A 22,659-nucleotide genomic window follows, 5' to 3' on the forward strand; every position below is an offset into this window, starting at 1 on the left:
CTCCCTCTCTCTCTGTCTCTCTCCCTCCCTCTGTCTCCCTCCGTCTGTCTCCCTCTGTCTGTCTCCCTCTGTCTGTCACCCTCTGCCACCTCACCCCGCATGTGTGGCAGCCCACGCTGACAGCTACCCGGGCACACTCACAGCCGTACCCGAGTACTTCACAGGTCTTTAAAAGACCATTTGCATGTTAATGAGGCTTTGTTGGTTTTCACCTTCTTAGCGCCCCTACATCTCCACTCTGACTATCGCCCGGCCCCCATAGAGCAGAGTGTCTCAGAGTCCGCACTGCTGCGGCGGTGTTTTGCTGACACTCTTAAATTCTTTTTTTTTAAAACACAGGCACGATGTCTGCAAGGTTTGTGGGCCACCACGGAAGGCTTGCCGGGCTGCTGGCGGCCCGCGGGCCGTACTATGAGTACCCGTGGTATAAAACATGGCGTAGAGGAGACGTGACGGGCCGTATATTGCTCTGGACCAGCGAGGGAACCAATAGAACTCGTACGAGTTTACACCGTTGGAGCTATGACTGCTCCGTGAATTATAAAGATATATTACGTTTGAATACTTGGCCTAACTGCTTTTTATACCCATGTTGAGGATGCCTTATGTGCAGAACGACAGAATGATGTTCTGGAATTAAAGTTGCGGAAATCGTGTGAAGCTATGGCAAATACTCGTAATATTCTATTGTGATTGATCTTCTTCCATTTGCGACGCTGCCCTGTAGAAGCCCTTGTGTTTGGGCGAAACGAGTTAGGTGCTTCTATATGCCTGGTTACAGATTGTGAATCTGAAAAGGAAAATAAAGAACTATCTTGTCATAACTGGGAGATGTTGACTCATACTGCTGATATTGATATCATATACCTAGTCTCATGGAATAGAGTTTTATTGCCTCTCATTGTTTTGTTTAAATTATATCATGTCCACTCCCTGCTTTTATATATTTTCTTGGACTGTAAAAATGAGTTACCCTACAGGCATTGTATTAAACATTCTAGAAATTACAGCTACTGCAATGGGAAGGAAATATATTTTATTAATCTGTAGAATTCTCTTTGCCATTTAGGTGACCAAAGGATTGAAGTCACACCCACCACAGTGTTTCAAGGAATTCATAATGACCCCAGCTCCCAAAGTCAGAACTCTAATCTAATGCAGATGTTTACGCGCCACGCCTCCTTTAATGCTGTTCATGTTCCCGAAGAGGGCAAGAGGAAGGTCAGCTCAGAGCCCACTAGCCCCGACAGAGACAGAAGAGGTAATCACATACAGGATGTGTATGTCCTTACATTACATTTTAAAAATATAATTAACATCTAGTGTTATAAAAGCACAATTCACCAAAGTGCTATTTATCCAAAATGCCACTGAGAAATATTCACTGAGAGAGAACTGGGTAGCTCGGTGTGGATTGTCAATGCCTGGGTTGTTTGACACTTTACAGCAACTTTATTGTGCTCTTGTTCATGCTTTTTTAGACAATGGTGTAAGTTCGGATGACCCCACAACCAAAAAAGAACGTCTTGTGGCTGTCTGCAGTAAGGAAAATGAAGAAAGTGCAAAGTAAGCTTGTGTATTCCTATCATGATTTTGAATTGTTCATTTGGCACTATGAATGTTTGTTTAATTATTCTTTAATACTGTTGTGTTTGGTACTATTTGAATTGGTCCCATACATCTGAGGAGAGTCACTGATTGTGGCTGCTGTAGGAAGCTTGCAGATTCCTGCTGCGGCTCTTGTTTTCTGCTTCCTGTTGATGTCCTAGATTTATATTTTTATTATTATTTTTACCTTCTCCAAGTATCCCCCTGAAGGTCTCATGAATTTTCTTGTTGTTTTTTATCGGCTGCTCATCTCATTTAATTTTGGTGTGTATATAAGGTGTGTATATAACGCATCTCAGTAAATTAAATAATTTAAATGAACTCGTGTAAACTACTTCTAAAGGACCGCTGGACTGTATCAAGTTTTGGTATCGAAAAACATATTTTTGTAGCAGCTTACGGATTTGTCGGTGAACTATTGCGCATGACCTGCCACATAGAATCTACAATAGCAGACTCTTCAACAGTGCAAGTGGAGTAGTTCAGGTCTCGGTGTATACATATTTTTACTTTTTAGCAGAGTGCTGCACCAAAGACACAATGACTTGGAGAACCATTTTATTTGCTATCATGTTAGGCGTGATATTTTTAGCCCAAGTTACTATAGCGTTTATGTAATGTTAACAAACGTTTATAATAATAAAATATAGAAACACTCCTCATTTTCATGGCTCCTTCTTTTCTTGCTCTGTAACACAATCATAAGAAGTGTTAACAGGCCCAAGTCACTTGAGTACCAGCTTACGTTTTTCTTTAAGTGTTTTTCCCCATAAGCTGCAGCCTGTCTCCTGGTGTACAATAATTGTTCTATCATTAACACGCGTCACTGCTTCCTACTGCCTTGTATTGGCAGATGGCTCTTGACACTGGATGGTTACGGTAATGCAGGCAGTGGCCCAGGAAAAAAACAGCTTTTTCAATTAAAGAAAAAAATGTATGCACGTAACTGACTTTTTCTTTTGTGGACAACCGAAAGACCTTATTATCCCCTCCCTTGCTTCCCTTCATTACTACATTGAGGCAATTCTGCATTACTAGACTCTTTTGCGATTCTTTCAGGAATAAAAACAACCCTTCCCCAATCCTCCTGTTTTTTTCTTTGTCTTACCAGGCGCGTGTTCCATTCGCCAGCCATGTGCAGTGCAGCGGCTGCTTAATGGCTTTCTTCAGCGTTATTGTGGATGAATTTTGGAGCTGTGAATAATATAGTTTGTATATTGCTGATCAGGCACTGCGGAGCTGGCCCGATCAGCGTGTCAGCTGGTATACGCTATGGCAGTGGGAGCCTCGGTGCGGTTCTAGCCAGCATGTCTGATCCAAGCCAGGAGGACGGTGTGTGCCGAATCACAATGACTGAGGCTGCGCTTCAGGGATGACGGCCAGCCAGAAATCTGCAGCGATTGGTGGAAGGCAAGGCTCCTCTGCTGGCTGATTTCTGAATTCCAGTAAGGGATTCGCATGAGGTAGTTTTTACTTGCTTTTCCTGATGTAGTGTACATTGGGGATTGGTTGAATGTCATACAGTCAGTATTATTGGTAAATCTGGCATGGTGATATTTTACAGTATTTGGGATTGGTTCCTTGTAGTTTATTCTCCCTATGTAGAGAGGTTCCTTTGCCATATGTGTTTTGATGGCAGGGCAACGAACATCTAAGTGAAGGCATGTCCTGTCTTCATCTGAGGAGGATGAGCCAATTACAGCTCGGTGGAGCAGGTCTAGGGGTTTGGCCGAACCGCTGGCTCTGATATCAACAGCAGGGGTCCAAGCGATGAAGGAAGGGACAGTAGCCAGGGCCTTGGATGACAGAGCTAAGCCCAAAGGCACTCATCCGGGTGGAGGTGTTGCAGTTTCTCCATCTGGGGATTCGGAGGCTGACCTCCCGTCCACCTCTACAGGGAAGTTTGTGCGTAGAGAGGAGGTTACATAAATTCTGCAGCACATCCAGGAGAATTTGGCCTTTTCCTTCTCAAGAAGCGGCAGAGTGCCTGTTTCCGCAAATAGCAAGCCTACGGTCTTACAATGCTGTTTCATGTCAGGATTAAGGACTTGCTTACTGGAGAATGGCGGGACCTTGAACGATCCTCGGTTCCCAGGTTTTTGCAGAAGCTGTATTCGCTGAAGGAAGACGAGGAATCTCTTCGGCATAATGTTATGGTGGATGCCATTCTGGCACTCTGATTGGTCACCAATCCAGAAGATTGTTCTTTTGATGCTACTGACAAGAAGGTGGAAAGGGCACTTAAGAAGGTGTTTTTCACTGAGATTCTGACTCTGAAAGCTGGTATTTATTTTGCTTATATTGCACAGTCGCTTGTTTCAGATTTTTTAAGTTGCCCATTGCAATTCAAGAGGAGACAGATTTTGCAAAGTAGTTTGTGAATATGGAATATGAGGCAATCTTCTGATATCTTGAAACCTTCGTTCATGGCAACAAGTTCAGTGGTTTTGGCTAGAATAAATTTGTGGATGAGGGATTGGAAGGGAGACTATTCTGAGAAATCTACTCTGCTAAAAATTCAGTTTCAAGGAAAAATGCTGTTCGGTGATCAGTTTGACAATTTGAGTACCAAGACATTTAAGGATTGTCAGCATGCCATGTTGTACAAAGGAAAGCCATATTCCTCTCAACGCTTCTAGGATAAACCTTCCTCTTCTTCCTTTCATTCATCCGAGAAGACTACGAGGCCATTTTCTGAGCGCAGGAGGAAGTTTCAGCCCAATAAGTCATCTGTCTCAGCGAGAGCCAAAGGGCAGCAAGGTTCCTCCAAGCGGGAGTCCTGACAACTATGGCACAGGGACATCGATTCTAGTGGGAGGTAGTCTTGTTTTTTCAGGAGGCCCGGGAAAAGGATGTGAAGGATTAACGGGCCTTGAATATTGTCAGGAACAGCTATATGATAGACTTTGCCAGTCAGCCTCCCGATTGGGGTAACGTCGGTACTCCTGTCCCCAAGGATCCTTAAAAGATACAAGCTCTTTTGGAAGGGGTTCAGGCCCTTCTGGTAAAAATGACAATAGTTATTGTACCCATGGCAGATCGGCAAAAGGGATGTTATTCAATTTTGTTTCTAGTACAGAAGGTGTCTGGAGATTTCAGACCAGTTCTGGATCTAAAAAGGGTGAATGGGTGGATCATGATGGTTCGTTTCCAAGATGGGCAACTTACAGTCCATAATTCCATTAGTAAGTGTCAACAACTTTATGACTTACATAGATCTTCAAGACACTTACTTGCATGTTCCTATGGCACGGGCACATCAAAGGTTTCTGCGATTTGCGATAAGGGAAAATCACTTTCAATTTGCAGTATTGCCATTCGGCCCGAAGTCCACCCCCAGGATGTTTACGAAGGTTCTGTCCCCCTTGGTTGCGTTAGCTCACCATCAAGGAATCTACATGGATGATTGGCTGGTTCACGCTCACACCAAGCTGTTGGCCCTCAAACACACGGGGTTGATTCTTGCCATTTTGCAGATTTCTTATAAATCACGGGAAATCCAACCTTGTGCCAGAACAAGACTGTCAGTTTATTGGGGCAAGGTTTCGTACTGATTTGGGCGTGTCACCTTACCAGATGTGAGAGTGGCCAAAATCCGAGCATACATTTTGGATCTTTTAGCCCAGCCCATTCAGGAGGCGGCTAGTTAGCTACAGGTTCAGGGGGATTTGTCAGCAAACGTGTTTCTGGTTCCCTAGGCTCGCTATCATTTGCACATGGTGATGGCTCACATCCTGGCTTATTGGTCTCCCATTTGTCGACCCCTGTCCTTTCAGATTCCGCTCTCTCAAGTCAGGAGGGACCTGACTTGGTGGCTAGACAAGGAGCATATCCTGAAAGGAATCCCTCTCTCCCTTCCCACTCCCAGGATTGTGTCACCTGATGCCAGTCCATCGGGTTGAGGGGCATGGATGGGGATATGTCAGATTAGGGTCTCTTGGTCCCCGTCTCAGGGCAGGAGGTCTTCAAATTAGAGAGAACTGGAAGCAGTCTGTCTCTAAAGGCTTTCTCTCAGTATCTGAAGGGGCAGTTCTGACCAGGGCAGATCATGTCATAGCAATGGTGTATGTGAACAGGTGGGGGCAGGTCTCTTTCTCTAGCAAGGTTTGTGGGCAATTTGTTTTATTGACTTTTGGCAGTGTCTGCAATTCACATTCTGGGGGTCTCCGATACTCTGGCGGACAATCTCAGCAGGGCGATTACATCATCAGTGGATTTTTTGTCTCCAATAGGAGCTGTTTGTGGGGATTACAGATCATTGTGGAGTCCCAGTGATAGATATCTTTGCGAGCTCTCTCCGTGCCAAAATGCTGATGTTTTTCTCATGGACCAGGGAGTGTCTGGTATGGGCGGTGGGCGCTCTCGCTTGCAGGTGGCCTCGGAGTCTCCCGTATGCCTTCCCATCCTTTCTGCTCATTCACAGGTTTCTTTTCTGGGTGCGGAGGGAGACGGTCTCATTCATTCTCATTGCCCCAGCTTGGCTTCGCTTCTTAATTTCCCATTCTAGTGGAGATGAGGCAGGAGGAGTAGTGGATGTTACCACTGAATCCCTCTCTCCTGTTGCCAGTGTTGCAGCAGGGTGTTCTGTCTAGGATGAGGTTAGTGGCCTGAAGGATGAAAGGCTAGGCTTGCTGCATAAGGGTATTTCTGCTAGTATGACTCCGACTCTGCAGGCTGCTAGGCACTCGTCTACTTCTACATCTTACTTGCGGCACTGGCATGCCTTCAGTAAGTGGTGTCACAGTAAGGGTTTGGACCCTACTTCGTCTGACTAATTTGAGGCGATTATATTTCTTCAGGATGGGGCTTCTTTGGGTTTGAAGCTTCAATGGTCAGCTATTAAAGCTTTTAGGAGTTCTTGGAACAATCTGTCAGATTCAGACGGTTTAGTGGGTCCTCTCTTCAAGGGTTTGAAGAATGTTCTTCCTTTTCCTAGAGACACTTCCCTTCTTCGGATCTGTTAGACCTGACATCCTTGGTTTGGTTTCCCCTGACTTTTTGCCTCTACCTCCTGTATTTTTGACACTGTGCTGAAATTCGTTTTTGCTGGTTTAGATGCTTTGGGCACTTTGCCACTGCTGATCAGTGCCAAAGTGCAAGTGCTCCCTGGTTAAATTGTAATTGTGATTGGTTATCCATGATTGGCATATTTGTTTCATCAGTAGGTCCCTAATAAAGTGCACTGAGTGTGCCTGGGCTGGTGATTCAAATGCTACTAGTGGGCCTGCAGCACTGATTGTGCCACCCACAGGAGTAGCCCTAATTGGTGTCTCAGGCCTGTGTGCAGTTTAACTGCCATGTTGACCTGGCCAGTGTCCACCGTTGCCAGGCCTGACCCTTCCCTTTTTCTTACACATAGGACACCCCTATGGTAGGCCCAAGGTACCCCCCTGGGCAGGGTGCAGTGTATGTAAAAGGTAGGATATGTACTAGTGTGGATAACATGTCCTGATAGTGAAATACTGCCAATTTAGTTTTTCACTATTGAAAGACTATCTTGCCCCATAGGGCAGAATGGGGAATGCTGTGTAACATGTTTACCTGCATATCTTCCGATAGAAGCAAGATAGAAATTTGGAATCTGGTATCCCTGAACTCAGATTTTAATAACACATCTTTTAGGGAGGATGGTTTTTAAATTCAGTGTTTGGAAAAAGCAATTTAGAAAGTGTCTATTTTCTTGTTCAACCTTTGTGTGGGCCTCTGCCTGTTTGTGAATTGAATGTCTGGTTTGTGAGTGACAGGAGCTGGGGTAGCTCCAGGAGGCTGGGTGAGTCAGCACTAGGCTGAATTGACCTATCTGCATTTGGAGTGGTGGGAGGAGTAGCACCTGGGCCTGAATAGGGCTGTGCCTGCCTTCCACAATGATGGCTCCACCCCCTGCGGTGCGTCTGATGGCCCTGGCCCACACTCACAAAGGAAGAAGATGTGAACTGACAGAGTGCTCCCAGAACTGGTTTGGACTGGGTATAGGACCCCTCACACATGAAGAACAAAGACTTTTGGTGTATAAATATCAGAGCTGAAACCCCTGAACTTTAGACTACTTCGTGATCAAGAGGAATCCCTGCCAAAGAAGATCAGCTGAAGAGACTGAGGAGAAGTACTGCCCTTGCTGTGTGTCTGGGGTTCGCCTCCAGTTTGCTGTTTCTACTAAGGAGAGATCTAAATGACTTTGCTGTGTCCCCTACTTGAAGAAGAACTTGCTGTGTGCTGTGTCCATCTGAAGTCTCCAAGGGCCTGAGACGAGCTGGCCTCCTGTTTCTAAAGTCCCAGGCACAAAAGGACTTCAACCCCAACTCCCTGAACTTCCGTGCTGGGAGTTCCAGTCTGCCAGGAGGGCCTGTAAGTGTGTGTGAGGCCTTTTTGCTGTTGGGAGCTGGAAGCGCGACGCAACGAGAGAGAAGCGTGATGCCGCCACAGCAGCTACTGTAGCATCATCGAGGAAGCGTGTTGCCGCTGTTCGTCGTCACATCACCGGAGAAGGGTGCCGCCGCACAGAGGGTACCGTCGCATCACCGGAGAAGCGTGTCGCAGGGCCGTCGCATCGCTAAGGAAGCTCGCCGCCGCTACACTGGGGAAGCGTGTCGCCGTCACCTAGGGTGTCGTTGCATCACCAGGGAAGCGTGTTGCAGAGCCTGTGGTGGCTCAGAAAACCACTGAGTTCGTCGCACGGCCGTCAGGCTTGCACGCATCGCCTCTACGTTGTTGCATCGCAACTAAGACGCCATTTTATCGCATCGGAACGCATCGCGTCGCCATATTGCCGCATCAGAACCGGAGCGCAGGAAGAATCAACGCATCGTCTCCTCTGTGACCCTTTTATTTGTTTTGCGTTATGCATCCCAGGTACTTTGTGAGTAAAGTGTCGCATTTCATCATTTACATGTTTATTTTTGGAACAACCTTTTTAAAGACATTCTACTGAGTTTCTGTAAGTTGGATTTTTGTCGTTTTGGTCTTTTGATCTTTAGATAAAGATATTTTATTTTCTAAACTGGTGTGGTGTCCATTTGCGGTGTTTTTACTGTGTTACTGTGAGTGTTGGTACAAATACTTTACACATTGCCTTTGGGATGAGCCTGTCTGCTCGTGCCAAGCTACCAAGGGGGTGAGCAGGGTCTATCTGCTCGTGCCAAGCTACCAAGGGGGTGAGCAGGGGTTATCTAAAGTGTGTATCCCCCTTAATCTGACTAGAAGCAAGGGTCCCTATTTGGTCAAAGGTTCCTACCTCTGCCAACTAGAGACCCCTATTTCTAACAGGATCTATCTTTGGTTTTGGAGCCAATGATGGCTCCTCCGTTTGAGCTCCTGCACTCCGTTGATATCAAGTTATTGTCCCTTAAGAAGTGTTTTTTGCTGACTGTTTCTTTGGCTAGGATTTTGAGAGAGCTGGGTGCTTTATCTTTCAAGAATCCTTTTTGTCTAATTTTTGATTAGTCATTTTGAGGCCTCATTTCATCCTAAGGTTGATTCCCAGTTTCATAAGGACCAGGAATGTATTTTGTTCTTCTTTTTTGAGTTTCCTTCTTCTTCTGAGAAAATGCGGTTGTATTGTCTGGATGTCAGGAGGACTCTTCTTATATATTTGGATAGGATTGCTCCTGTTCAGCGTTCCGATTCACTGTTTGTATGAATTTATGACCTGTGAATTAGGAGTTGAAGCCTTCCACTTCCTCATTGAGCCGGTGAGTTCGGACATTGATTTCTCTGGCCTACAAGGCTTTGGGCCAGGTTTCTCCTTTAGGGGTTCAGGGTAGATCAAGATGGTCTATGTCTACCTAATGGGCTGAGATACAGGGGGCTTCCATTGCAGGGCAGCCACCTGGGCATTCCCATTGACCTTTGCTTCTCATTATAGGATTGTTCCGGAGGTTGAACTATCTGAGGTGTTTGGGTTTAAGATGTTGGCCACTATGACGTCTAAATAGTGGTTCATTACTTTAGGCCTCATTTAGAACTTGGCAGATGGGTTACCCTGTCACAACGGTGACTGGTATCTTGTCCACCGTAATATAAATTCCACTATATCCTATCGGATTTATACTTCGCATATGAGATATCTGCCACCATTGTGGCAGAGTAAACTGTCATCCAAGATCTGACTCAGGCCTTTTGTCTTTTGTGTATAATAAACATGAGTTTGTGCAGTACCTTTTTGGTCGTTCTGTTTGGCTTTGTACATCTCAATGTAATAATGAAGGGAAGCGAGGGAGGGGACGATGAGGTAATGCATCAATTACTTACTGGTAATTGCATTACTCAGAGTGATCTTCCCTAACTTCTATTCATTATGTTCCTCCCTCCCTCCAAAATAGTCCAGGCCAACCAAAATTGGAGTTGTCTGGTTACCTGATATTTACCTGAGGATTGGGAGGCGATGGTCATTTTCATTCTTGAAAGAACCATGTGGTATGGATGTCTAGTGAGGCAGGATTGCCTCAATGTAGTAATGAATAGAAGCGAGGGAAGAGGACTCAGAGTAATGTAATTACTGGTAAGGTATTTAAAGATTAAAGACTGCTAACCTCATTCTGCAGTGGCATGTCTTAAAAAGGAATATGTGATTAAAAGTTTGTGGTGTTTGTCAAAGTCCTTAAGCTGATATATAATAAATGCCTTTTTTGTTTTGCTATTTCTAGGAGTAGAAAGCCTTCCCCTGAAAAGAGTCGTTTTGCAGGAAACAGTGCTACTACGCCTTCCTCGGCTGGACTCCCTGTGCCAAGGGAGTCAGAATATTCCCTCAAATCTACACAAATAACATCCTCTGCATCCCAGTCAAATAATTCTCAGATATCTCTGCAGAATTGCATGCTTGGACATACCACTGCCACAGCTGACAACAGGAACCCTGCGCTGCTCACAAGCCAGCCATATGTCTGTCTTCCTTCTGCTTCGGTGTACATGTTGTACCATAACCTCAGGGACAGTTCTACAACAGAAAACCTTACTAATGCAGGAGACTGTTGCAGGAGCAATTATGATAGTTGGACATCCCCAGATAGATCATCACTGGCCTCCTCGGCAGTGTCCCCATGTTCAGCTGGCGAAGATGAGGAGCCAGCTACTAAAATCCGAAAGATTGATATGCAAGAAGATGCACTCTCACTCGTTTTACCGAAGGTACATGGTATTTTTAAGTTTATTAGTGGACTGTTCATAAGCATTTGAAATGGGAGAAAGCAAGTATAAAATGTTTGATCCAACACACCAAAAAACAGTCAAACGTGCTAAAACTCCTGAATGTGCATGTTACATGATGCAATAGGTCTCCATCTTCAAAAATGAACATTTTCAAATTCTAGTGCTCTCCTTGTGCACACAGAAATAAATAGTTGCATAATGCCTTATTGATGCAATAGATGCTTTTGAGAAAATGATTAGCAAAAATGTGTTTCCAATCCTTCACAATATCTATTTAAGATGTATGGTGTTTTCGCCACTGACATTTTGAGGACTGACAACGTTAGCAAATTCTCTTCAGTACTTGGAATAATACTTTACTCAGTATTTTACCATTTATCCTGAATTTGCATACAAACTAATTTAATAGTATTCAAAGTATGTGAGAAATGGTTTTCAGTTGAGTTATCATGGTTAGATAACTTTTTGTAGGAGTTGACTAAGCTGATCAGGAAGGATGAGTACATTTGCATTGCTACCGGAGGCAGCTCCCCTGTTCGAGTCAAAGTCCCATCCCATCTGTATCAAAATAAGAATTTGTGGTAGAACCTTCAGGTGAAAATTAGATCCCATAGCAGACATGACAGATCTGGGTTATCAGGATAGTTTTGTATACAAAATGTTTCTGAAATAGTGTATGTCAAAGCAGTACGGTTTTTGAAAGAAAAGCTTGATTTTCCCCCAGAAGGGATTACACATGAGGTATTATACAACCAAAAAACAATCTTCTCAATACTATTGCAGAAGCAGCGCCTCTTAGGTAGTGGTTACTTGAAGGTGAGCACGTGAAGTACAAAATCTCTAATTTTCATAAATGTGTTGTACTGCTTTATTTTTTTAGTTTCAAAAGTACGTTTATTGAAGAAATTGAACAAACTTCAATACTTCGTACAATCAAACATTGAAGATTACATAGGAAATAGCATTGATATATCAAATTCTGTCTAGCTGGGAAAAATGAAACATTTTAAGAAATACGGAGAGCTGGTTTGTCAAAACCGCAATAAAGGAAGAAAGACTTAATATGGTAGGAATATATAATAGCAAAGATAATGTAAAAAAAAAGAAATTGCATTCTAAACATTGTTATTATCAATAGAAGGGAAGTCAGGGAGGCTGAACAACTTCTTCTAGCAGGGGGATTGGAGCTAAAGACTTTTGCGCTATTATCTAAATAGTGTGACAGGAGACCATAGCTGTTAACCTTTCTTAGCGAGAGCTAGGGGCTATACAAAGGTTGTATCTAGTCTGTGGTTATGACATACAGCATACCACCAGGTTAAATATGACAGTTTAGATGTATTCATCCAATTCTTTGTTATCTGTTGAACAGTGACTGCTAACAACCAGTCTATGATTTGTACTTGCTATTGACCCATATTCCAATCTTCAGCTAAGCTTCCCAGAAAATTTTTATTGAATGAGAAGGAGTCTTTGGTATGAAAAATAGTGTTAATCTGAGTCTGAGAACTGTAGCTGATTGGCGTTTGATATTTGTCTGATGCCAATGCACATGGGTGGTAATTGTTCTGTATTCTCTCTATCATCTTAAATAATGCTTCCGTTTTTAGTAGAACATGCAGGGGAAGTGCATCTTGTCCACATATCAACACAGCATTTTGTTTATTTTCTTTCTAGAAACACCTAAAGCCAACAGAGCTAAAATATCTCCAGAGAGACAGCTGCTTGCCAGCAGATCAGGGAGATGATCACTGTCAAACAAGATGTCACAGCCCGGTTATTGTAGAGGAACAAGAGTTAAATAAGTCCTATGCTTTTAATGGACAGAAGAATGTGACTTTGCATATGGACCACAGTGAACTTGTACACCCCAAAGGAACATTTCTTCAAGAAAATATGGCTTCCGTACCGCAGTATCTCTATGTGCCTTCCTCTGCTTGTAAGTACCTTTTACATAAAAATACTCTTTTATCAGATTTACAAAAAAGGTGTGCCTCATATGAAACTTATATATTTTTTAACATGTTCATGGAGTATTGTATGGCTTTCTAGGCAAACCAAGACAAAGCTTGTGCTCGAGCATAAATTTGTTAGTTTCTAAGTTAGCTCATAAAGGATTTTCTGCCAATTTATGTCTCGTGTTCTTCTTTTCCGTAGGTCTAAATGGGTTCAATTTCTTGTTATCTGCAAATCAAGCCACCGGTGCTGTTGCACTTTCTACCAGTCATTTACCCCCAATGAATGTTCCTTGTGTGATGGTGCCATCTTCTTCATTGGCTCAGTTCCCCTTTCTCTGCTCGCCCTCCATCACCAGCCAGCTACCTACAGCTCCGTCTACCTCAGCTACAAATGTTGGGTCAATGAATTTTAATGCACCTGGCATGGCGTCAGCAACTCACCTTCTAATTGGAGCTGCATCAATGGTTGCATCAAAGGCAGACGAGTCACCTTCTTTGGAGTCACTTCAGGTCTATTCTCCAGTGGTAGGAAGCGCAGAAAGCTCAGTTAGGATGGACTCGCCTGTTTGTAGAGGACAACCACTGGCGATGAAAAATCCTTCTCAGGTAAGCAATTAAAATAAGTATTTCTGGTTAAAAGAACACAAGGCCCACTTCTTAGTTTCATACTGCTGGTACCTCTCCTTTACCTTAATTATGAGTTAGATTATGTAGTCGTGTTAATGAACAGAACAACAATGGAGATAAAGTAATATGCTAATCTGTGACTCACTTCACATTGCATCAATTCCTCTCCATGTTTGTGACTATAAACACCACCCCTACATTCTTCAAAATGGTTTTGTCATAGTTAAAGTGGTATATTTGATGGTGAGTTTCAAAAACAGAGCAAACATTTCATGCACAAATGCACAGGTTCAGGTTTGTAACACACATTTTGTGCTAGACATTGTAAGTGAATATAAACGAGTGTGTTAGAATGCTTAAGCATTTGGAATAAAATCACATAATTCAGTTAGTTAATGATCTTAAATCAGGATAACCACAGTTAATTCCATTCCTTCTTTTCGGCTACAGCTCCGATTAAACTTGCACCTCAAATATATTATAGACACATACTTTTAGTTTCTAGCCTTTCTTCCTTGGCTGCTTGAGAGGTTCTTCTCCTGATGTTCATACTACCAATCCTTCTACCAAAACACTGAGAAATGGCCTCTATGTGTACTATACTGTCTCTACTGAATGCATAATTTATCCACTGATTCGTTTGCGTGTCTTCGACGGACACACAGTTCTTTTAAAGTGCGATTTCATGCTACCTTGATTTTTTTGGGCTCTTTTTAGCTTCACTTTTTAGTCTTAAACTGTTTGTTTTTAGGTATTCTTGGTACAGTGATGTGCAGCTCCCCCTTTAATTTCCAAGTGTGTGCTGTCTGTGGTGTTAAGGTCCTTATCACCTGATTCCTAGCTGCAGTGTTCGAGGCATGTGGGCTGCTGAATTCATATCTGTGCATAGATCGCCGCCTAGTGTTGGGTCCGGATGTTTGCACGTTGTTGTCCTGGAAGAGTCTTCGAAGTATCCTGAGATAGGTGACTCCTCCCCTGGACTACAGTGCGCATGGGCATCCTCTCCATCCTCAGATTGTTTTTTTCCGCCATTGGGTTCGGATGTGCTTATCTTGACTCAAGTTAGGAAAATTTAGTTTCAGGCCAAAAGGCCTTTAGATTTCGTTGGTACTGTTCACGATCGGTATCGACAGCTTACTAGCTAATTTAGCGACTTTAATAACTTTTTCGGATCCATTATATCCGACCATCGACCCTACATCGACGATGGAATCGAGGACCCCATTCAAGCGGTGTCCTGTTTGCCACGCCAAATATCCCCATATCGACGTCCACCCGGTGTCCAACAAATGCCTCTCACCGGATCACGACGAATCAAAATGTATGGCCTGTGCCCGATTCAGATCCAAGAAGACTCTCCGGAATCGACGAGCCGCGAGACTTGAGGCGCAGCAGGCGGCACCGGCCCCGACCAACATCTTCAGCACTGAGGACGAAGATGTTGAAAGCGTGGAAAACATACCCTCCAGCCCCGCTTCCGAACACGGTTCCCGATCGGAAGATGTCGATGAAGAGCTTTTTCACAGGGAAGAAGCCGACGATGAGGTAGGAGACTACGATGAGGCCTTAGGGGCCGAAGAAGGTAGCTCTGGTGACGAGCAAGGCCTACCCGTCCAAATGGAGGCTATCCCAGAGCGTCAGTCTACGGCTCCGGTCGAGGGATCGCCTTCGGGCCTTACCCAAGATCAATCCCGCAGTTCCCCGGCCCCGCCCTCTGGCCCGGCCTCGGACATCCAGCGAGAGCCATTGTTACCCAAAAAGACTGGTTTCCCTTCCACGAAACCGAAACCAATCGTCGCACCGGTTCCACAGAAACCGAAAGTGAAAATAACACTGGTCGGCTCGAGGACCATCACACCTTCGACGCCAGCCAAAACCGTCGGCTCCGACCGCACCAAAAGGGACTTCGGTGCCGAACTCGCTGCAGCCGATGGCGGCGCCGACCCAAAGAAAAAGGCCATCGGTACCGCAAAAGCGACTCGGCCTCCGGCACCGAAACAATCGGCACCGACCACCAAGGTTAAAATGGCCGCTGCATCGCAACCCACCTCCAAAGCAGCAACTACGGTACAATCATCGACGCCGTCGACAGCTACTACCTCTCCTCGACTCGATGACCCTGTGGCTCCGAAGAAGTCCACACCTACCTCTACGGAACCTCTCGGCGCCAAAGAACCGTCGGCGTTCCAGGTGCGACAAGTTGCAGCGTCCTTGCAACGCATCAGAGAAAAGGCAGCCCTCCAGGCCGCGTCGGGCTCCGAGCCAAAAAAGGCTCAAAAGGCACCTTCGGCACCAAGCAACATCACCTTCGGCTTGCCGCCATCCACGGCGCCGAAACTGTTCGAGATCAGAACACGTGTCACCCAGACAAGGTCCCCATCTACTGAACGCTCTCCTACTGGGACATCACCGTCCCACTTCATCGACGCAGACACCGGCAGGCTCATGCTCCGAAAGCGGAAGATCACTTCCGAGCAGGCTCTCGACTCCTACAGGATCCCGCTAAAGCAAAAACTGCCGGCGGAATCGGAACCAGTTCTTTATGAACGCCTCCACACCTCCTACCCAGAACCACAGTCCTTCTCTCCTACGCACTCCGACACGGACGCAGTAGAGGACTATATGGGTGACGACCCCATCTACCCCAGGGATATGGACCCTGAAGGCCAGCAGGACCCTGATCAAGTTTGGGATGACCCTGTAGACCCAGGTGCCGCTCTGGATACACAGGACACGCAGCTTTATGGCGCAAAAACTTCTCCCACAGAGGACACCGCTGCATTCAACGCCCTCATTGAACGTGCAGCAGCCAATCATGGAGTCCAACTCCACTCAGACACAATCGAGGACGATTTCTTAGTGGACACTTTCGCATCCTCAGAAAGGACTGTAAAGACTCTGCCCATGTTGAAAGGTGTCCTCAAGCCAGCAAAGGACATTTTCAAAGAAACCACCAGGGCACGGGTAATAAACCCCAGGATCGAGAAAAAATACAAGCCCGCACCTGGGGACCCTACGTACATTAGAGGCCAGTTACCTCTGGACTCCATTGTAGTTGCCAATGCTCGCAAACGGGCACACTCGCAGTCAACTGGTGATGCTCCTCCCCCGGACAAAGAGTCCAAGGTGCTAGAGACCTCCGGCAAAAGGGTCGCAGCCCAGGCGGCAAACATATGGCGCATTGCCAATACACAGGCGCTCCTAGCTCGCTACGATCGCTCACACTATGACACGTTAGAGACCCTACTCCAACATTTACCAGACGAGTACAAAGAGGCAGCGGAGCTCCTCATCAGGGAGGGACAACTTCTCACAAACGCATCCATTAAGTGTGCACTGGATGCCGCCGACACAGCTGCGAGAGCAATAAACACCAGCGTCATGCTAAGACGACACGCCTGGTTACGAATCTCCGGGTTCAAACCTGAGGTTCAAAATAACATCCTCAATCAGCCCGTCAACCCTGACTACTTATTCGGACCAGAGGTTGACACCACCCTAGAAAAAATAAAAAAAGACACAGACACTGCCAAGTCAATGGGGGCTCTGCAAACGCAGACATTTCGTAGTGGCTCCTTTCGTCGCCCCGGAAATAGAGGAGCAGGTAGAGGACAGGGGTCACAGCAAACCTACAATAAAGGGGGCACACAAAGTACCTATGATAAAAACACCCGAGGTGGATATCGTGGCTCCAGCACGAAGGGCAGAGGACGCGGTTACGGCAATACCAGGTCCTCCCCCAAAAACAAACAGTGACGTCCTCTCCCTTCCCCCGACCACATAACACCTGTTGGGGGAAGACTCCAGCGGTTCCTGTCTACGTGGACTACCATCACCACGGACAGGTGGGTCAAAGATGTTATCCAACACGGTTACTGCCTCGAACTAACCTCCACTCCACCCACAATACTGCCAAAGCACCGTCCTATGTCCTCAGAGCACTTAGCGTTATTACAGCAGGAAGTGCTAAGTATGCTGCAAAAAGGCGCAATGGAGGTCGTGCCCGTCCACCAGCAGGGGACAGGGGTGTACTCTCTGTACTTCTTAATACCAAAAAAGGACGGATCACTCAGACCTATACTAGACCTGAGACCCCTCAACCACTACATTCTCTCAGAGCATTTCCACATGCTCACCCTACAGCAGGTTCTCCCGCTGCTCAGACAGGGAGACTTCCTAGCCACGCTAGACCTCAAAGATGCGTATTTCCACATACCCATACACCCGTCACACAGAAAATATCTCAGGTTCACTATCCAGGGGCAGCACTACCAATTCAAAGTCCTTCCCTTCGGCGTGACAACAGCACCCAGAGTTTTCACAAAGTGCCTAGCTACTGTGGCCGCACATCTACGGAGGCAACACATACACGTCTACCCTTACCTGGACGACTGGCTTGTTCAGGCAAAGTCAGCCCAGCAATGTGCCAGCCACATGTCCTGCACCATTCACCTTCTTCACAGTCTGGGATTCTCACTAAATTACCCAAAATCACATCTCCAACCCGCACACGTACAACAGTACCTAGTTGCGACCATAGACACTCTGACAGCCACAGCTCAGCCGAATCTAGTGAGGATCAACAGCAAACAAATGCTGATCTCAAAGTTCAAACCCCAACACTCCCTTCCTGCGCAAGTGTTCATGCAGTTGATAGGCATGATGGCCTCCTGCATTTTCATAGTCCCGCACGCGAGACTACATATGCGCCCGCTTCAGGAGTGCTTGGCACGCCAATGGAATCAGGCTCACGGGCAATTAAAAGACCTAGTGTTGGTGAGCGGTCGGGCATACAACTCTCTGCATTGGTGGAATCCACAAAACCTTTGCAAGGGCCGACCGTTCCACGAGCCTGTTCCACAAATAATACTGACAGCGGACGCGTCTCTCCAGGGATGGGGAGCTCATGTACTCAATTACACAGTGCAGGGACTATGGACAATACAACAAAAAAAGATGCACATCAACCTTCTAGAACTGATGGCAATCTTCCTGGCAATGAAAGCCTTCAAGGTACACTTGTGCAACAAAGTCGTGTTGATCCGGACGGACAACATGACTGTCATGTACTACATACAGAAGCAGGGAGGAACGCACTCTCCACAGTTGTCTCATCTGGCTCAGAGCATGTGGAAGTGGGCCATTCAGAGGAACATATTCCTCATGGCGGAACACCTCCCCGGCAAGGACAACCAGATGGCGGATCTGCTCAGCAGACACAGCCACCAGATGCACGAGTGGGAGCTACACTCGTCAGTACTCCAACCGTACTTCCAAAAGTGGGGCCATCCAGAGATAGACCTATTCGCGACAAGCGAAAACGCAAAATGCCAAAGCTTTGCCGCAGGTTCCCACATCCACAGTCGCAGGGCAATGCGATATGGATGAACTGGTCCGGCAGATTTGCGTACGCTTTTCCCCCAGCGCCGTTGATACCGCTGGTGGCACGCAAACTGCGACAACACTCACTAACACTCATCCTGGTTGCTCCCACATTGGCACGCCAGCCATGGTACACCACCTTTCTGGAACTCTCCGTGGTGCCGCATCAAAGGCTGCGGATCAAACCCGCGCATTTGACGCAGAACCATGGAGAAATTCAGCACCCAGATCCGCAACAGCTGAACCTGGCGATCTGGCTCCTGAAGTCCTAGAGTTTGGCTACCTAAACCTGCCACCTGACTGTATGGAGATCATCAAGGAAGCTAGGAGACCCACTACCAGAGCTTGCTATGCAGCCAAATGGAAGAGGTTTGTCATTTATTGCCATAACAATGACATTAACCCGCTAGGTGCATCCATTCAAAACATCATCTGTTACCTCTTACACCTATACCGATGCAATCTGGCGTACACCTCAATACGTGTCCATTTAACCGCAATAGCAGCCTATCTCCAAAACAGGCAGCACCTCTCTTTATTCAGAGTGCCTGCCATCAAAGCCTTCTTGGAGGGACTTAAACGAGTAATTCCCCCAAGACACCCACCAGCACCAGTGTGGAACCTCAACTTGGTCCTCACCCGCCTGATGGGCCCACCCTTCGAACCTCTCCACTCATGTGAGATTCAATTCCTCACCTGGAAAGTAGCTTTCCTAGTAGCAATCACTTCGTTAAGAAGAGTTAGTGAACTCCAGGCACTAACCACTCAAGAGCCATTCATACAGGTTCACGCAAACAGGGTCGTACTACGTACCAACCCAAAATTCATGCCTAAAGTAATATCGCAGTTCCACATGAATCAAACGATTGAACTGCCTGTTTTCTTTCAGAATCCACAAAATGTCGCTGAAAGAATGCTCCATACACTAGACGTCAAAAGAGCCCTCATGTACTATATAGACAGAACCAAAAGCTTTAGGAAGACAAAACAACTTTTCGTTGCCTTTTCCCCACAACACAAAGGCAACGCCATCTCCAAAGCAGGTATAGCCAGATGGATCGTTAAATGTATTCAAATTTGCTATCAAAAGGCTAAACGCACATTAACGATTCCCCCACAAGCCCACTCAACACGTAAGTTAGGGGCCTCCATGGCTTTCCTGGGAAACATTCCCTTACATGATATATGTAGAGCAGCCACATGGTCCACTATACATACATTTACCAAACACTATTGTGTAGATGTACACTCAAAACAGCAGGCAGCTGTAGGACAGGCTGTTCTCAAAACTCTTTTTCAGACCGCTGCAGCTGGCACTGGTAGCCGCCGCTAATGGGAGGTACTGCTATGTATTCTATGCACAGATATGAATTCAGCAGCCCACATGCCTCGAACTGAATATGCTACTTACCAGTATGCATCTGTTCTTGGCATGCAGGGCTGCTGACATTCATATCGCCCACCCACCTCCCCGGCGCCTGTAGCAGCTGCAGCTCTCAGAATTACTGTATAGCATGGTCATCACTTTCTGTATCTACTCCATCACTGCCACAATGGCGAAAAACAATCTGAGGATGGAGAGGATGCCCATGCGCACTGTAGTCCAGGGGAGGAGTCACCTATCTCAGGATACTTCGAAGACTCTTCCAGGACAACAACGTGCAAACATCCGGACCCAACACTAGGCGGCGATCTATGCACAGATATGAATGTCAGCAGCCCTACATGCCAAGAACAGATGCATACTGGTAAGTAGCATATTCAATTTTTATTTCACTTTCAAGAAGAGTTCTTGGCAAGCAGCGTAATCCATTGAAATGTTGCATACCAGAAAATTGTTAGGAACATATTGACTGATTGGGTTTAGATTTTTATTATTAACTCCAAAGTGGGGATATTTTGGTAAGTAATTTTGAGAATGCATTATTGCTCAGACAATACTTTTGTACAATTACAATGAATCTTTGTGAAAATATTGTTTTTCTCAAGCTCCAACCTCAAGGGAATATGGTTTTGCCAGATATTTATTGTTGACTGAGATATTGTAAAAGAACATCAGGAGCACTTTAGTGAGCAACTTTCCAGGTCTCAAATGTTCGCTTATCATTGCAGTGATGCTCTGTTTGTAGAGGTCACACAGTAGACTAGGCATCATTTTCCTGAAGACAACCTTGAGGTGTCCATGCCTAATAGTGCTTTTCTCATATGCTGCTGTTGCAGAATAATGCTTCAAATACATAGATCTCTAATACAGCATTTGCTAGTTTGTACATTCAGGATACTGCAGTATATCAGTAATATTGTAGAGACGTCTAACAACTCCAGTCCACACCTGTTCCACATACCTCCAATCCAATCTCAGGACTTAAGTCCCCCACTGGTATCCGGTGAGTACAAAGGTGAATCCACTCTCCCGGAGGTAAAATGTAATCCTAGCCAATCCCCTTGCAAGACTGCCATCAAGAGATTGACACCCTGCCTGAGAATGAGGATATCAATGTTTTTGCGGGAGCCACAGCTCCTGCACCAAATACTGCAGTTATTATTAAGACCAAGGCCCTCAAACAGGCTCAAAACTGCTGATATCTTGGGACTTCATTAGCATCCCCAAAAGTCTAACATCAAACTATCCATGCACAGAAATGGCCGACCTCTTTGATTCTAAAACGGGAGGCCCAGGAAAAAGTAATTGGCTTCTATTCTAAAGGCAATAGCCAATTTGAGCTTTCCTTTTGAGTTTCTGCACAAGTACAAGCTGAGCAAAGCCACAGGCAAATTGTGAAGGACCATCTAAGTATTACTGTCCAAACCACAGTCTCCATTTTACAGCCTCCTCTTTCCAGTCCTTCCAGACAGCGCCTTGTTCGCTCTAGAATTTTTTGACTGCCTTCTCTGTCTAAGGCCTGGTTCATGTGATCTATGTTGGAAAAATACCGTATAGTGGGGCCCCATCAAAAGTCAAGATCCTTATGTTGGCTCTAGATCTTGCAGCTGTACATAACAATGGCTAGCTACACTCAATGGGCTTGAAATTTGCTTCCATGTACCCGTGATGCAGAAATGCACAGGAAAACCAACAGTACAGATACAGAGTGCTGCGCTATGGTCTAAACATGTCTACCCTCCCTACAAATCAGCACCAAGATCCTGGTCCCAATAGCAGCCCTTCAGTATCTGCAGCAGGGCCCACTCTTCAATGGCCTGTCTCATCCTGAGCCCCCAGTCATGCCCTACGTGAGGATCCAATTATTTGGGCTCATTCTGTTATTCGGATCAGCAAAGGCCTTCCCAAAGGCCTCACCGAAGTATTGACCTCTACTAGGTAACATGCATCTTGCATCACAGTGGCTATTCAATGCTAAGTTCCACTCCGCATGCAATCTCTACTGCTCCACATTTCAGAGCATTTGGATCAGGTGCTGGGAAGACAGTCTAATTCTGTCCCGATCCACACAGCACTAATGCATTACGTTGAGCCAGATAACTCCTGCCCATGCCTTTTTTGGTGAAATGCCTGTGTAGAATTTTGGTGGAGGGAAGGTTGTGGTTCACCAAAAGGTAATCTCCGCCAGTGCTTTGCATAAATGTGGTGGCCTGGAAGTGGTTTTCATGGTTGTATGAAAAGCCTTCTTTCCAGAGGATGAGCCCAGAATGTGGATGGCTGATATGGACAAGAAAAACAGCCCTATTCTACCAGCACAGCAAGAAGTGTTCACTCTTTGCAATTCTGCCAACTAAAAGCAACAGTGTGGAAACGAGCCATCATCTTGAGCTAGCCTCTTACATTGCTGGGAGCCTAAAACCAGAAAGCAAACGGCCTGAGTAGGTGTCCCCATTCTCTTTATGAGTAGGAAATCCATCATGAAACCCTCAACTCCATCTTATAGGCTTTGTTGCACCCAGCCACTGACACTTTTCCTTCCAGTTAGAACTTTACCTC

The 22,659-nt window shown here is 45.8% G+C and overlaps 1 protein-coding gene across 1 annotated transcript in view; it reads left to right on the forward strand.

Moving 5' to 3' along the window:
• The window catches only part of E2F7 (E2F transcription factor 7), a 66,496-nt gene that overhangs the window by 27,330 nt on the left and 16,507 nt on the right, over positions 1–22,659 (forward strand). The window contains exons 8-12 of the mRNA XM_085653007.1: positions 1,070–1,261; positions 1,482–1,566; positions 10,251–10,731; positions 12,430–12,691; positions 12,910–13,316. Coding sequence (XP_085509133.1) covers positions 1,070–1,261; positions 1,482–1,566; positions 10,251–10,731; positions 12,430–12,691; positions 12,910–13,316 — 1,427 coding nt within the window. The remainder of the gene's footprint in view (positions 1–1,069; positions 1,262–1,481; positions 1,567–10,250; positions 10,732–12,429; positions 12,692–12,909; positions 13,317–22,659) is intronic.

This window comes from Triturus cristatus, chromosome 4_1 (genome assembly GCF_964204655.1).
Source record: "Triturus cristatus chromosome 4_1, aTriCri1.1, whole genome shotgun sequence".
NCBI lineage: Eukaryota > Metazoa > Chordata > Amphibia > Caudata > Salamandridae > Triturus > Triturus cristatus.